The sequence below is a fragment of the Lissotriton helveticus genome, chromosome 10 (assembly GCF_964261635.1).
Source record: "Lissotriton helveticus chromosome 10, aLisHel1.1, whole genome shotgun sequence".
NCBI lineage: Eukaryota > Metazoa > Chordata > Amphibia > Caudata > Salamandridae > Lissotriton > Lissotriton helveticus.
In genome coordinates, this window is record NC_136071.1 from 385,574,087 (window position 1) to 385,588,064 (window position 13,978).

The 13,978-nt window shown below is 47.4% G+C and overlaps 1 protein-coding gene across 1 annotated transcript in view; it reads left to right on the top strand.

The window, feature by feature from the left end:
• ABCB8 (ATP binding cassette subfamily B member 8) overlaps positions 1-13,534 on the top strand; it is a 518,839-nt gene extending 505,305 nt beyond the window's left edge. Inside the window, exon 16 of the mRNA XM_078662779.1 lies at positions 13,456-13,534. Within this exon, the coding sequence (XP_078518905.1) occupies positions 13,456-13,467 (12 nt within the window). The 3' untranslated portion in view covers positions 13,468-13,534. The remainder of the gene's footprint in view (positions 1-13,455) is intronic.
• The last annotated feature ends 444 nt before the right edge of the window (positions 13,535-13,978 follow it).

A 13,978-nucleotide genomic window follows, 5' to 3' on the forward strand; every position in this document is an offset into this window, starting at 1 on the left:
GACTAAGTTCCTGGTCTTAAACCCCACGAAGAAGACCGTTAATCCACCTAGCTTGGAATCAGTTCCACTCGAGAGGGTCAAGGAGTTCGATTACCTTGGCATTCGCCTCTGTGACTCTATGAGTTGGAAATGCCATCACCAAAAGATGCTGCTGACCCATAAGAGGGTGGTGGGGGCCCTCCTCAAGGAACAACGTGCCTCATCCCTTAAACCCATTGCACCGGTACTTGACATCTACAGGGCAAGAGGTGTCAGTGCAGCTCTGTATGGGGCAGAACTCTGGGGTGTGCAGAATGTGGATCAATTGTCCCGCTCAGAAAATAAATTCCATAAGGATCTTATGGGCCTCCCTTATAGTACACCAACTCTCCCACTCCTTTTAGATATGGGCACTCGGCCATTAGTGACCAGGCGAGGCTGCATCCTCTTCTTTTGTGGGCACGTATTTGGAGAGTCCCAGAATTGTCCAGCTACGCAGAGGGTTTAAAAGAAGTTCTCCTAACGCCTGGCTGGTCTAAGGTTCGTTGGTTAAGGGAAGTTAAGCGCCTCTTTATAGACCTGGGCCTTGAAGACGCCTGGATTACTAGAACTGCCCCGCCCAAGTCAATCTTGAAGAAGTTATACTGGAGATGGGTGATTGATGGCAGAAACAGCAAGGCCAATTTGTGTAAGACCACTGTGGAATTTCTTTTGGTCAAGGAGGTGTACTTTTGCGAGCCGTACCTGGATATTATTTTAAAATCCTGGGACAGGGCTCTATATTTTAAATTTAGGGTAGGTCTACTTCCAGTGGGGCAACTGACTGCCAGCTGGAAGGTTCCGGCACAGACAACTCCCTTTTGTTCCTTCTGTGTAAATAGGATAGAGTCAGTTCCCCACTTATTGTTTGAATGCCCGGGCTATGCATTCCCTCGCCGCAGATGGCTGAAGCCACTCTGTAGAGAGCTTGGGACTAGATCCCATAAGGAGGCCTTACGAATTTTAAAATCGGATCCTCGGCTCCTGTTTGCATGTGGTTTGGCTACATTTCTGGGCTGGGCATGGCGCATTAGATCCACCAGGCTTCTGTACCTTGTTTAATATGTATTTTAGATTGTTTTTATGTACATTATTCACGCCACTTGCATTATGAATTGTATGTTTATCTTCCATGCACTAGCTTTTATTGTTTTTATGCATATGTACTGCTTTTTAAGGTATGAATTATATCGAAATAAAGCCTATTACTACTACTAAAAAAAGAAAGTCCAATCAGTTCAGGCTGTCTGGAACTCCGATTCAAGATTCCCAGAAGCCCTCCGAAGCCCCTCCCCACTCCTGTGTGAACATTTCCCTACCCTGGTCCCCCCCATCAATTTCTCTGAACTCTCCGTCAGCTCAATCCCCCCATCAGGCACCCAGTCCGGGGCCCAGTATTCCACCCCAATACCTCGCAAAGTCATGTTGGTCGGGCAACTGTTCCATCAGCCAAACACTCCATCCGCTGTTTGTGGAGTGACACCTGGCAATTCCGACTCCGAGAGCCCTGGGACGTTGCTGGAACTGGGGCTCTGCTCTCCACTTCCCGTATGCTCCGAGGCGTTGCTAACAGGGCTAAGAGTTCCCTGACTGATGGCCGCCACCGCCAAACCGATTTGTCACGTTCTTGACGCCATCGTGTGGGGGAGCTTGGTTGCTGTCTTGATAATGCGGCAGGGGATCCGCGCCGAGGCGAGGTCGCAGTTGGCGATCGCTCTCCAGATGCTCCACGGGCTTCCAGCCAATCCCATGCGGCTTGAGGCGTGAGGAAAAAGTGCGTGTTTCCATCCGCATTGACCCACAATCTAGCAGGGAACAGCATTGCATAAGGAAGGTGTAAGGCCCTCAATTTCCGTTTCACCGCCATGAAGGAAGCTCTTTGGCGCTGCACTTCCCTGGTGTAGTCCGGAAAAATCATTATTTTACTGTTGCAGATTCTCAGATTTTGCAACTCCCTGGCTCTCTGGAGGATAAAGTCGCGGTCACGGTAGTGTAGGAGTCTTACCACCATCGGGCGTGGTTGGGCCCCTGGCTTTGGTGGTCGTGTCAGGACCCTATGCGCCCGCTCCAGCGCGTAGAAGGGGGAAAAGGGGGAAGAGACCTTCAGGTGCCAACTCCGCTTTTATCCAAGTCTCCAGGAACTGCACAGCATCAGATCCTTCCTCTCACTCCGGAATCCTTATTATGCAGAGATTAATATGTCTGAAGCGCCCTTCGCTGTCCTCTGCTCTCACCTCCAGCACTCGGACCCTCTGCACCACCTCTTTGAGCTGCGTTCGCAGGGCATCAACCGAGTCCGGAATGTCTTTCATGGTCTGCTCATGAGTCGCCACTCGTTCCCTGAGTTTCCGGTGGTCATCCTTCAGTAGGGAGAGGTCAGATCCAATGGAGTCCATGCGTTTCTCCAGGGCCTCCCTCGAGGCCATGATGGCCTGCATAATGTTTCCCAAGGAAGGATCTCGCGCTTGCGCGGAAGCACTATTTCCTGGTGCCGATTCCTCGTCTTCCATGGTGCGTCCCGGGTCATCCAACCGCAGGGCCTCAAACACTCTCTTTTTGGTCACTCTGCCCATCTTGGGTAGTGCCGCGAGTGACCGATCTCTCAGCACCCCCTCTGGCACCGCGGTACTTGTCCTCTATGTCAGTGGTAGAAGCAGTAGAACCACCCCTGCAGAGGCTCTTGCGAGGCAGCTAACCTATGCAGCGCCGTAGTCCCCCTCCGACCGTTGGTCTCCTATAGCTGGTGACTCGTTGATTTTGTGTTCCGTTCGTCCTCGGCGCGAATGTGAGCCCGGACACTGTTTCTCAGGGCGCCCCCACGGGGGGGTCTCGCGCTGATCAGTAGCTTCAGCCGCTCGGGATTTCAAGTCTCACCGGCAGAGCAGGAGGTCTCTTCCGCCCTTCACCGTTATTCGCCCCCCCAACTCCTCAGCCCCAGAGGGGTCTTAGTGGGACCTCAATAGGCCATTGCCTGTGGGTTCTTTACTCTAGGCCCTTTCGACGTGTCCCGGCTGGACCCTTTGGCAAGCTCGCAGTCAGTAGCTGTCCACCAGTGTCCGTGACCGACCTCAGCACTCCGTCGTAGGCTGAGCACCCACGCCGCCGTAGGACTGCCAGGTTAACGCCCTCTCAGACCCTCATGCCGCTCTCCAAGCACCGAAACACTGTCCCTCGAGGTATTACCCGGGACTCAGCCCCCTGCCAGCTGCCACGATTTATTCAGGCGCTGCTACCCTCGCCCTGGACTTCTACCCCCGCACCTCGTGTGAATCCATCAAGGTGCAGATCATTTAACTGGACCGCGCCCCCGGACACGTTCAGAAGCACGTCCTGATTCCTCCTATTACAATCAAGTCAAGGAGACGCTGCCGCCCCGGCCGACTCCCCAGGCACCCGAGACCCAGGGTGGTGCCTTTTTAGCACTCAGCAAATTTGACACCACAGCGCAATTTTTTGGCGTATTTCTTCCGTTTGGCTCACAACAAAAATGGAAAATAATGAATGCGATTGATGTAAATTGTTACTCTTTGAGCCACCACTGTATATTTTTTCACCATTGTTCACCTTGCGCCGTTCACCTTGCGCCGTTCACCTTCGCTGTTCACTCTGATCACTTGCGTCGTCACCTTTATCCACTTGTATATATCACTATACACCAAGTGCCTTCGGGTTGTCATATGATTCTATACAGTGCTGCTTTAACTGTATATCCCTATGTAACTGTGTTTTATATATTTTGGTGATTAACAACCTTAAGACAAACCAATTGAGTCTCCTTGTTTCCTGTTTGTGTAATGTTTTCTGCATACATGCATAACTGTCTTTGAACTGATACCTGTTGGGATATTGTTTTTACGTATATCGAGGGATAGCACGGGTGCCGCCATCTTGGGGTCTGGCACTCCACTGCCTGGTCGTTGGTTGGGCTCCCCTGTGGATTCTATTCGCCCCCTCTTTCTGTGGGCATGTGTGGGCAAGTGTCCTGCGCTCACCGCTTGCTTTGCTGGACCTCCACATGCGCTCTTTCGTCCAGAGGGGAGCCGCGGTCAGGCGCTCTGCTCTCGCACTTCGGCCGCCATTTTGTCTCCAAGTTATGCTGGCAGCCTTTGCTCTGCAAAGTTATCACGCGTCGCCGGGTGGGGGGCCCAAATTCGTGCTGATTCACTGCCCGTTAGGGCTCTATGCTGTTCTCAGCCCGTTCCAGGGGCCGGGGCACCAGGAATATTGTCAGGATGCCTGCGGGAGTAGGGCGACTGCGGAGGAGCTCCGAGGACCGCTGCCGCCTACATCGGCGTCCAAGCCACGCCCCATAAAGTCTATCACTCATATAGTCCAATGCGATGCTAAGATGTTCACTGTGGTAAGTTGAACACGAGTAGCTGGAAGAGAACACAAGTTTACACAAAATGCGCAAACCATGCTGGAAAATATATAGTCCATCTAATGGCTATTCTAGTGTGGTGAAAAAGGATAATGCTACCTCAATTATATGATCATTACATCACCCATTAAAAAGAGCTCTAGGTACTAGCACTTCTGCGGTATGGCGGCGCTCTACCCGAACTTACATTATTAACAAATTCATTCATTTAAAAAAAAAAAATGAACTCAAGAACCCAAAATATCAACCAACAGTTCTCATATATATATAAGGAGGCTTGTCGCACAATACCCGTACAGAATAAAACAAGACAAAACAAAGCGCCATTTGTGAGCATACTTTACTTTAAATTACAACAGCACTGCTTACTCAGGAAATTCGCTAGGGGTGTGTACATAGTTCAAATCCCCATCATGCAGTACCCCCATCATCTATTCGATTCCCCATTAATAGCAACAAAAACCATATTCATTCATCTAATTCCCATTTCGGACAACCTGTACTTACGTAAATATTCCAAATAGTAAAGGATATTCAGACACGTTTGGTGGGACGCGATCTTTCACGCTCCCGCCATCAGCAAAAGAGTGTGTAAAGCCATTGCGTATCACATGGCTAAATAAAGCCAATCACCATATTTATTTATTTATTGCATTTTTATAAAGCGCAGACTTTACCCGATGGTGTCAGAGCACTGTACAATAGAACCAGTTACGTTACATGAGAGAACTGTTGCAGGAATAGAACAAACAAATATAGCATGCCATAGAATCGGAGTGACGCAGGCAAAAGGCACAGAATCTCAAGCACAGCATGAACAGACTGTACAAGCAAAAATAAGAATAAATATGACAAATTATACAATGACTAAAGAACTTCCTGGCGAACAATAGCAGGCCATTGAATCAAAACAACGCAGGCAAAAGGAACACAATATCAAACGCAGCAAGCACAGGATGTACAAACAAAAATACAAATATTTGTGACAAATTTACAATGACTAAAGAACTTCCTGGTGGGGTCTGAGAAGGAGGGAATTAGTTCTGAAAGTGTCTTTGGAATAAAAGAGATTTGCAGTCCGCTTTGAAGATCTGGATGGAGGTGATGGCGCGCAGCGAAGGAGGAAGCGAGTTCCAGATTCTCACCGCATTACCTGAGAACGATTGTGCCAACAATTTTTCCCTTTTGAAAGAGGGAGGTTCAAGAAGGAACTTTTAAGCATTCCGAGAAGGTCTTGAGCCTCCAGACAGTTTGAGTTTATTCGCCAGATAGCGAGGGGAGGAAGAGTGCAAAGCTTTGTGGGTGATGCACGGTTTTGTAGATAGCTCTAGCCTCGATGGGAAGCCATCGGAGAGAATACAGGATAGGAGTGATGTGGTCACTACGTTTGGACCCTGTAATGAAGTGAGCTGCTGAATGGAGGGCGGATTTGAGGGGGGAGAGATGAGATTTGGGATGGCCAGTCAGAAGAGAATTACAATAATCCATTCTAGAGAGAACTAGCGATTGGACCAAGGTTTTTAGGTCATTCTCCGGGAAGAACCGACGAATCCCCCATGAAAGGCGCAGTTGATAACGTGCGCTCTTGGCGATGGAGTTGATGTGTGGGATTAGGTTGAGTCTTTTGTCAAGTATGACACCTAAGGATTTAGCGCAGTCCACAATGATGGGTTTACTGTTAGGTAGATTCGATTGATCCATCCAGGATTGAACAGGAGGCGGAAAGAGAGAGATAGATAAGAGGAGGAATTCCATTTTGGAGGGATTGAGAATGAGTTGGTGAACTAAGATCCAGTTGTGAATAGTATTGAGAGTAGAGCTGAGTAGTGAGAGATCATGAGGGGAAGACACCTTGAGGTAGATTTGGGTGTCATCCGCATAGAGATGGTAGAGAATTCCAGATTTGCTTAGAAGGTTCCCTAATGGTTCCAGATAGAGATTGAACAGAGTGGGAGCAAGGATAGAACCTTGAGGGACGCATTGACCAACCACCAGTGGAGATGAGAGACTGTTTGCAATTTTGATCATTTGGGATCTGCCCGAGAGGAAAGAGGCAAACCATTTGAGTACTGTGCCTTCCACGCCCATTCTCTGTTGAAGAATATTAAGGAGGGTGTTGTGATTAACAGTGTTAAAAGCTGCTGAGAGGTCAAGAAGAATCAGAAGGCACGATTCCCCCGAATCGAGAATATGCAGCGTATCATCGATCACTTGCAGCAGGGTTGTTTCAGTGCTGTAGTTTTGAATAAAGCCCGACTGGAACATGTCGAGGAGATTATTGTCCATAATGTGTTGGGAGAGTTGTTTTGCAACACATTTTGGTGATGGGGCGGAAGTTATTGAGGTCATTTGCATCTGCAGATGTTTTCTTTAGAAGGGGGGTAACCTGTCCTGTTTTGAGGGCAATTGGGAGGGATCCTTGACTGAGGAAGAGATTGACTAGCCTGGTCCAGTAGGAGAGAGTGTTAGTATAGAAATCAATGGCGATGCCACTGGGAATGGGGTCAGAGGAATGGTTGGAGGGTTTGGTTTCGTGGATGCATTTGAGGAGATCAACCTCTGAGATGGCGGCAAAGTTCTGCCAAGTGACTAAGGATTTTCACTCCTCGATGGGGGTGGGGTGGGTGACCTGTTCCTCCAGAGATTTTACCTTTTGATCGAAGAATATAGCGAACTCAGTTGCTTTCTTAGAAGCAACCTCAGACTTGATGGTTTGGGGAGAACAATTTCGGTTTTTGATGAGGTTAAAACGCTTTTTGTGTCTGTTTTTAGCTGAATCGAGGAGGGATCTGAAATGTGATGTTTTTTCCTGGAAGATGTGCTTGTGGTATATGGATCTTGCTGAACGTAAAAGAGAGAGGTTGGGGTGGATGGAGATTGTCTCCAGTGCTTCTCCAAGATTCTAAGGTTTTTCCTTTCGTTATAGAGAGGTTTGTTGAACCAAGGAGCTGAAGGGGTGGGTCTTTTCCTTTTGCTTTGGAGTGGAGCAACCTTGTCGATTTCAACTGCAAGGATTGAGAGGCAAAGGGGACTGAGATCGTTGACATCCGTATTGGAGTCTAGACTAGGAAGAGACTGCATAGCAGAATCACATAGAGTCTCAAGATCAATGTTTTTTGTGTTGCGGAACCACGTAGAGGCTCTTTTGGGTTGGCCGAGAGTTTAAATGTGAGAGAGGTGAAAACAGAAGGGAATGAGGAAATGGTCAGACCAGTCAACACAGATGGGTGAAGCAGTGGTAATCTGGGCTTATTTGGAAATCACAAGGTCCAGAATTGAGCCCTTGGCATGTGTAATTTCCGAGCAGTGTTGTGCAAGATCGTTAGCTGAGAGAAAGTTTGCAAGCTTGTTGGCAGCCGAGTCTTCCACAGAGCCCCAGTGGAGATTGAAATCGCCTAGGAAGATCTGCTTGTCGCTCTGTGAATATTGGTCACTAATGAAGTCGATGAATTCCTCCATGAAGGAGAGCAATTACCAGGCAGGCGGTAGATGGTATGGAACCTGAAGGGCGTGCCATGATGAACTTAGAATTCTAGGGTGATGCATCCAAAGGTGCGAAAGAGGGTGGTGGGCAAGGCTTTGATTTGGAGGGTGTTTCTGAAGATGATCGCAACACCTCCTCCGATCTTGCCTGGTCTGTCGTTTCTGAGAATAGAGTAGTCAGTAGGTAACAAAAGATCAAATGAAGTGTGAGAGGAGTCCTTAAACCAGGTCTCAGTGAGAAAGAGCATGTCGAGATTGTGGTGAGTGATGGTGTCGGAGATTTCCAGTTTGTGTTTGGTTGCAGATCTGCAGTTATGGAGCATACAGTGTAGCTCTGACACAACTGTTTAGGTGATGTGAGAGTCTGGACTGATGAGAGGGATAGGGATTAGATACTTGAATGAAGGTGCCCCTTGAGGGGGAGGCTGGTAAGTTCTGACGGAAGAGATGGTCTGAATGGCAAATTGAGTAGAGTTGTTAGGAGAGGCGAGTGTAGGGGAATTGACATTGATGGTCTTGTAGGTTATTGTTATTGTTATTGTTACCTTGAGTTTATATAGCGCCAAATCACCGGCGGGTCTCTAGGCGCTCAGACAGATGGAAACTCCAGCAACGACTTATTGCCTGATACAGGCCACTACAAAGGTAAGATTTTACATCGCACCCAAAACTTTTCTAAACAACAATGTTTTCAGCAACTTCCTAAAACGCAAGAGATTTCCTTCTCTACGTAGGGCTTCTGGTAGCTTATTCCATAACTGAGGGACCTGGACTGAGAAGGATCTCCCTCCCTTGGTTACCAGCTTGTAACGGGGACAGGCCAGTAACTGAGTATCGGAGGACCCAAGTGTTCGCTTGGGGTTATACACCTCCAGGCGATCTTTGATATAAGCAGGTGCTTGCCCATAAATTGCCTTATGAGCCGTACATAGGCTTTTAAACTCTACCCTCTCTTTTATAGGGAGCCAATGTAGGCTGTGCAATAGAGGGGAAGCATGGGTCCTCCTAGGGAGCCTAAAGATTAATCGCGCGCGTCGTTCATAACAACCTGCAATCTATTGGTCAGGGTTTTGGGAAGACCTAAATACGGGGCGTTCCCATAGTCCAGTCTTGAGATAATGGTTGTAACAACGACCGAACGAAGCATGGACGAAGAAAGAATGGGAACTAGCTTGCGCAGCTGTCTAATTAAGTTGGTACAGCTCCCTACAACAGAGGAAATCTGACTACCCATTGACAGTTCGTGGTCAAGCTTGATGCCCAGGCTTTTCACATTTGCACATGGTTTCGGGGTAGGACCTAACTCCTGTGGCCAATATAGGTCACTCCAAGGTGAGTTAGTAGTTGAAACTACCAAAACCTCTGTTTTATCCGGATTTATTTTCAACAGATTTACAGTCATCCACCCGACCGTGTGTCTAAGGATATTCTGAGCATGGGTCTGCGCCGCAACTGTATTGTCAATGCTAAATAACAGCTGGGTATCGTCGGCGTAGTTAAATACTTTGCAGCCCATGTTAACCAAAGAATCAATCAATGGTTGCAGGTAGAGATTAAACAGTAATGGGGATAGTGCGGAGCCCTGCGGGACCCCGCACTCCAAAGTACCCACATCAGATGTATAGTCCCCCAATTGGATCCTCTGCGTCCTCCCCGATAGAAACGATTGAAGCCACTTGTAGGCCACGTCCCTAACCCCAAAAGCAGCCAATCTGTCCAGGAGCAGGGTATGGCTGACAGTATCAAACGCCGCTGAAAGATCTAAAAGTATCAGAGCGCTCGGTTTCTTACTGTCAGCCATACCTCTTAATTCATCCAACACAGAGAGCATCACCAACTCGGTGCTGTGATGTGCACGAAACCCTGCCTGCCGTTCATGGAGTAGATGATGAGACTCCAGGTATAAGGACAGGGACTTCAGGACATGCTGCTCCAAGATCTTAGACAGAAAAGGCTAGCCAATAGGTTGGTAATGTCTGTGGAGGACAGATTGTGGTTGGCTCTATTGGGGCGCGGGAGCAAGGAACTCCTCGGGAGGTTGTTCGGGGAGGGGAATATCTTAGCACATAGGAGTGAAATGGACAATTCAAGCTGGGAAATGGACGAGATGAGGGAATCAAGTTTAGTTTCCAGAGAGAGGTGTGCTGAGCACGGAGTGAAGGGTGGCTCAATGGTTAAGGGAGAGAGTGGCCTAGGCAAAGGAGGACAGGAGGAAGTGGGGGACCGGGGAGAGTGTTGGGGTGCGAGGATTGAAGGTGGGGGAGGAAGTGAAGTATGCAAAGAAGGGCAGTGGGCTGTGGGGGACTGGGGAGAGATATGAGCTGTACGGGTCTGAGGGGGGAAAGGAGCGAATGGAGTTACTGAGATATTTTTACTGGTGTTGAGCAGAGGTGAAGAATAGAGATCATACCTAGGAGGAGAAAGTTGAGAAGTAGAAATGGATGGCTGGAGGAGGAGGGGCGAAGGAGTGGGGTAATGGGAAGGCCATGGATACGGTGAGGTGAGAGGAGAAGGGGCCGAACAGGGAGAGGAGGGAGAGCGGTCAATGGGAAGCCTCACGAGTGGGGAGAAGAGAGAGGGTACAGGCCAGGTACCATGGGTAATGAAAGGTGAATATGGGGGTGAAGGCACCAGTCCGAGGGGGGGGGGTCGAGCAAAATGAAAGTTGTGGGAGGAGTGAAGGCCTGAGAAGTCAAAGGGAGGGAAGAGAGAGGAATTACCAAGAGGGGAAACAGGGTTGTGAAGCATATGGGGAATGTAAGATGAGGAGAGATGGGGGGGGTGAGATCGGTGGGAGGGAAGATGATGGGATTACCAATAGGGGAGGCAGGGATGTGAGGCTTGGGAAGGGGGAGAGAAGGTTGTAGAGAGATGGGGGATGTGAGGACAGAATTGAGGGTATGAGGAAAGGGGAAGAGCGGAGAGGGGTGAGGAGCAGAGGGGAGGGAGGGGGAGGGTAAGGCGAGTTGATCGGTAATTCAGATTGTAAGGAAGGTGGATTAAAAAGGGGGGAAATGGGAAGGAATGGGGGAGTTGGGGGTAGGAGAAGGCAGTGGAATAGTGGGGAGATGCAGGATGTAGAGGTGAAGTGGGGTGTAAAGCAGATGAGGTACGGGGGAGGTCCAGTTGGGAATGTGTACAGCACGTACAGCACGTAGGTGCGTCCGAACTTTCAAAGCTACTAAAGCTTTATAGACAACAAGAACACTTCCCCAAAGGCTGTGCTTGTTCCAGTGCTAAGACAGACTATCGTCGTAACAATAAGCGTAAATTTGATCCTCTAACGTACGTGCCTGCTTTTATGGGAATATAGATAAAAGAGTCACGTCTGAAATAACAAATGTCTAGTGTTTCGTAAGCCAGTCCGAGATAACGTTTATTTGTATATGTGGCTTTCTTCATTATCCAAATTTTAAGAATAACATGACAATGACATGTTAGTAATTAAAAAAAACATCTACTTATTACCGCACTATTACCTTGTGCGTATCTTAAAATTATAACAGAAAACATGACAACACCTCCTTATACACGTTAATACATCAAACTGGATAATATTACCTCTATACTGGAATATATATCCCAGAAAATCTATTCCCATCGGTTGCACACAGATAAAAAGGCCTCCATTACCGCATTTAGTCACCACCAGTACTGTAGTGCTGCTGGGACTAGTCATGGAAACAAATGTATACAACAAATGAGAGCAGGGTGTTTTTTTTAGGGGTGAGGGAAATACTGGGCGCACAGCTCACAGGTCATGCGCAGGAGCTATGGTATAACTAGAAGGTGCAAGTGGGTAAGAGGCAAGACCCTAAACCTCTCAAAGCTGTGTTGGGGAACACAACGTAAACAATCCAAACAAAACCCACTGCACACTACATTAAAAGTTTTAGCATTTCAGATGTCTCAATGGACATAAAAGTTCGGTTTTTCATAGATCAAGAAGGGGAACACCAGTGTTTCGGCTCCTCTTTTAATGTTCATACAAGGCCAGCCGACACGTGTTTCGTCGCAGAGAAACACCTTTTCCCGCGACTCCTCAGGGCTGTTGGTGGTCCGTGTAGGACCATAGGTCGCAGTGCCGGTGATAATTCCGTCCCGGCCCTGCTCGAGACCGGGTTGCGTCTTTGTGCAGATAAAATTCCTTAGTCAAGGAGTATGGTTCTCCAGCGAGTAATCAGAGATACTTTGATTAATGGTTACGCCTGTTAGAGAATTGTTCAAATCGCTTGATTTGGCTAGAATTCTAGTCCACGTGTGTTGAGTGCAGACACTTGTAGACTTCTGAGGGGTGACACCCCGTAGTGCGGGATGAGACGCCGACAGTGCGAGTGTTCTCAATAGTGGTTCCGGGTCCCCTTCTTGATCTATGAAAAACCGAACTTTTATGTCCATTGAGACATCTGAAATGCTAAAACTTTTAATGTAGTGTGCAGTGGGTTTTGTTTGGATGGAAACAAATGTATACATCACCGAATCAAAACATGTGACCCTGCCATTGAGAGAGAGATAAACTATGTTTATTTAGATCATAGTCTTTAAAACCATACACAAACTTTTGGATCCTCATAGTGATAACGTATTTAAAACATATTTCATTTTAACACAATTAACAAAAATATAAATCCATAAAATTCTCTATATTGGGAGAACATTCTCAAAAGTTTTAAAATAAGCATCCCTCTTTTGATTTCTCCTTTACAAAACCCTGTGTCGCTTTCAAGAACTTCCCCAAAGCAATTGTAATATCTAGAGATGACATATCCATAAGAAGACAAGAAGCTTGAGCAAGTGAATTCACCTTATATTTTAAATATATTGGACATAAAAATACTTTCCGTATTACTAAAATCAATGTGCAATCAAGCAATATATGCAAAATATCGTTTCTTACTCCTAGGCCACATTTACAGATACCATCCGTTTGGATCAGTGCTGCTTTTATTTTTCCTTCCAAGAGTTAATACCCACACGAACCCGTAGGATTTCATGTCTTAACCATTTATTGGGCAAAAAATCTAGATATGAAAACCGAGCCTCCCTTTCCCATGCACTCCTTACCCAGTTAACCGATTTTTTTCTCCTTCAGATAATCAAGGTCTTGTGATCTGGAGTATTGGAGCCCTTGATCCCTAAGCATTCTCTTTGTAAAGACTATGTCCAGGGATGGCTGCGAAAGACTCAACTTTAGGTGCGCTGCTACGGTCTGGAGGGTTTTCCTTACATCCCGTGCCCAACCAAGGCTACTAGTCTGGCTTTCCTCTCTGCACCATGTTGAGACCTTTTGCGCGCCACCTGGCTCCTGGCTTTTCCAAAATCTTAATAGAGACATTTGGGTCTTTACATTCCAGGCTGTTAGCCCTACCTCCATTCTGATTGCTTGAATCATGGTACTGTTTGGTAAAGACAGCAGCATTTTAAAGATGTTTCCCTCTTCACGATCCCACCCCCTTTTGCCACTCAAATAGAGCACTTCTGCACGATACAGAAATTGCGGGGATCATAGCTTCAAATGCATATAACATGGGTCTATGTGACATGTCGTCGTATTCTTTGTTAAATTTTTTCAGGCCACAGACTGACGAGAAGGCTTTTGCAGCTTGTGCCTCCAAATGGGTGCCCCACTTCAATGCACTATCAAACCAAAGGCCTAGGTATTTATATTCACTTACTATTTCTCGTTTATCTTGTCCTAAGAACCAATTAAAAAATGTAGTTCTTACTCTCTTCCCAAATCGTAAGACCTTTGTTTTTTCCATATTAACAGTTAAAAACTTTTTATCACAGTAATTTTTAAACACATTTAATTTCCTTTGGAGTCCCATTTCAGTTTGGTCAAGAATCACAAGGTCGTGAGGGGGGCGTGGCCAACAGCATGGCCGGTAGGACGTGCTACCGCGGAGCTCCCGAAGAGCTGCCTCATGATCCGACTAAATATTCAGTCCTGATACCCCAAAGATATGGCAAGGGGTCCGGAGATGCCTCTCCACCTGACCTCCACACACGTCTGGCTTCCGGCGGATAACCAGGTCCGAGGGAGGAACCGGCAGACAATTTACATCTGTGACGAGACTGCTGTGCCCAGAGGTGAGA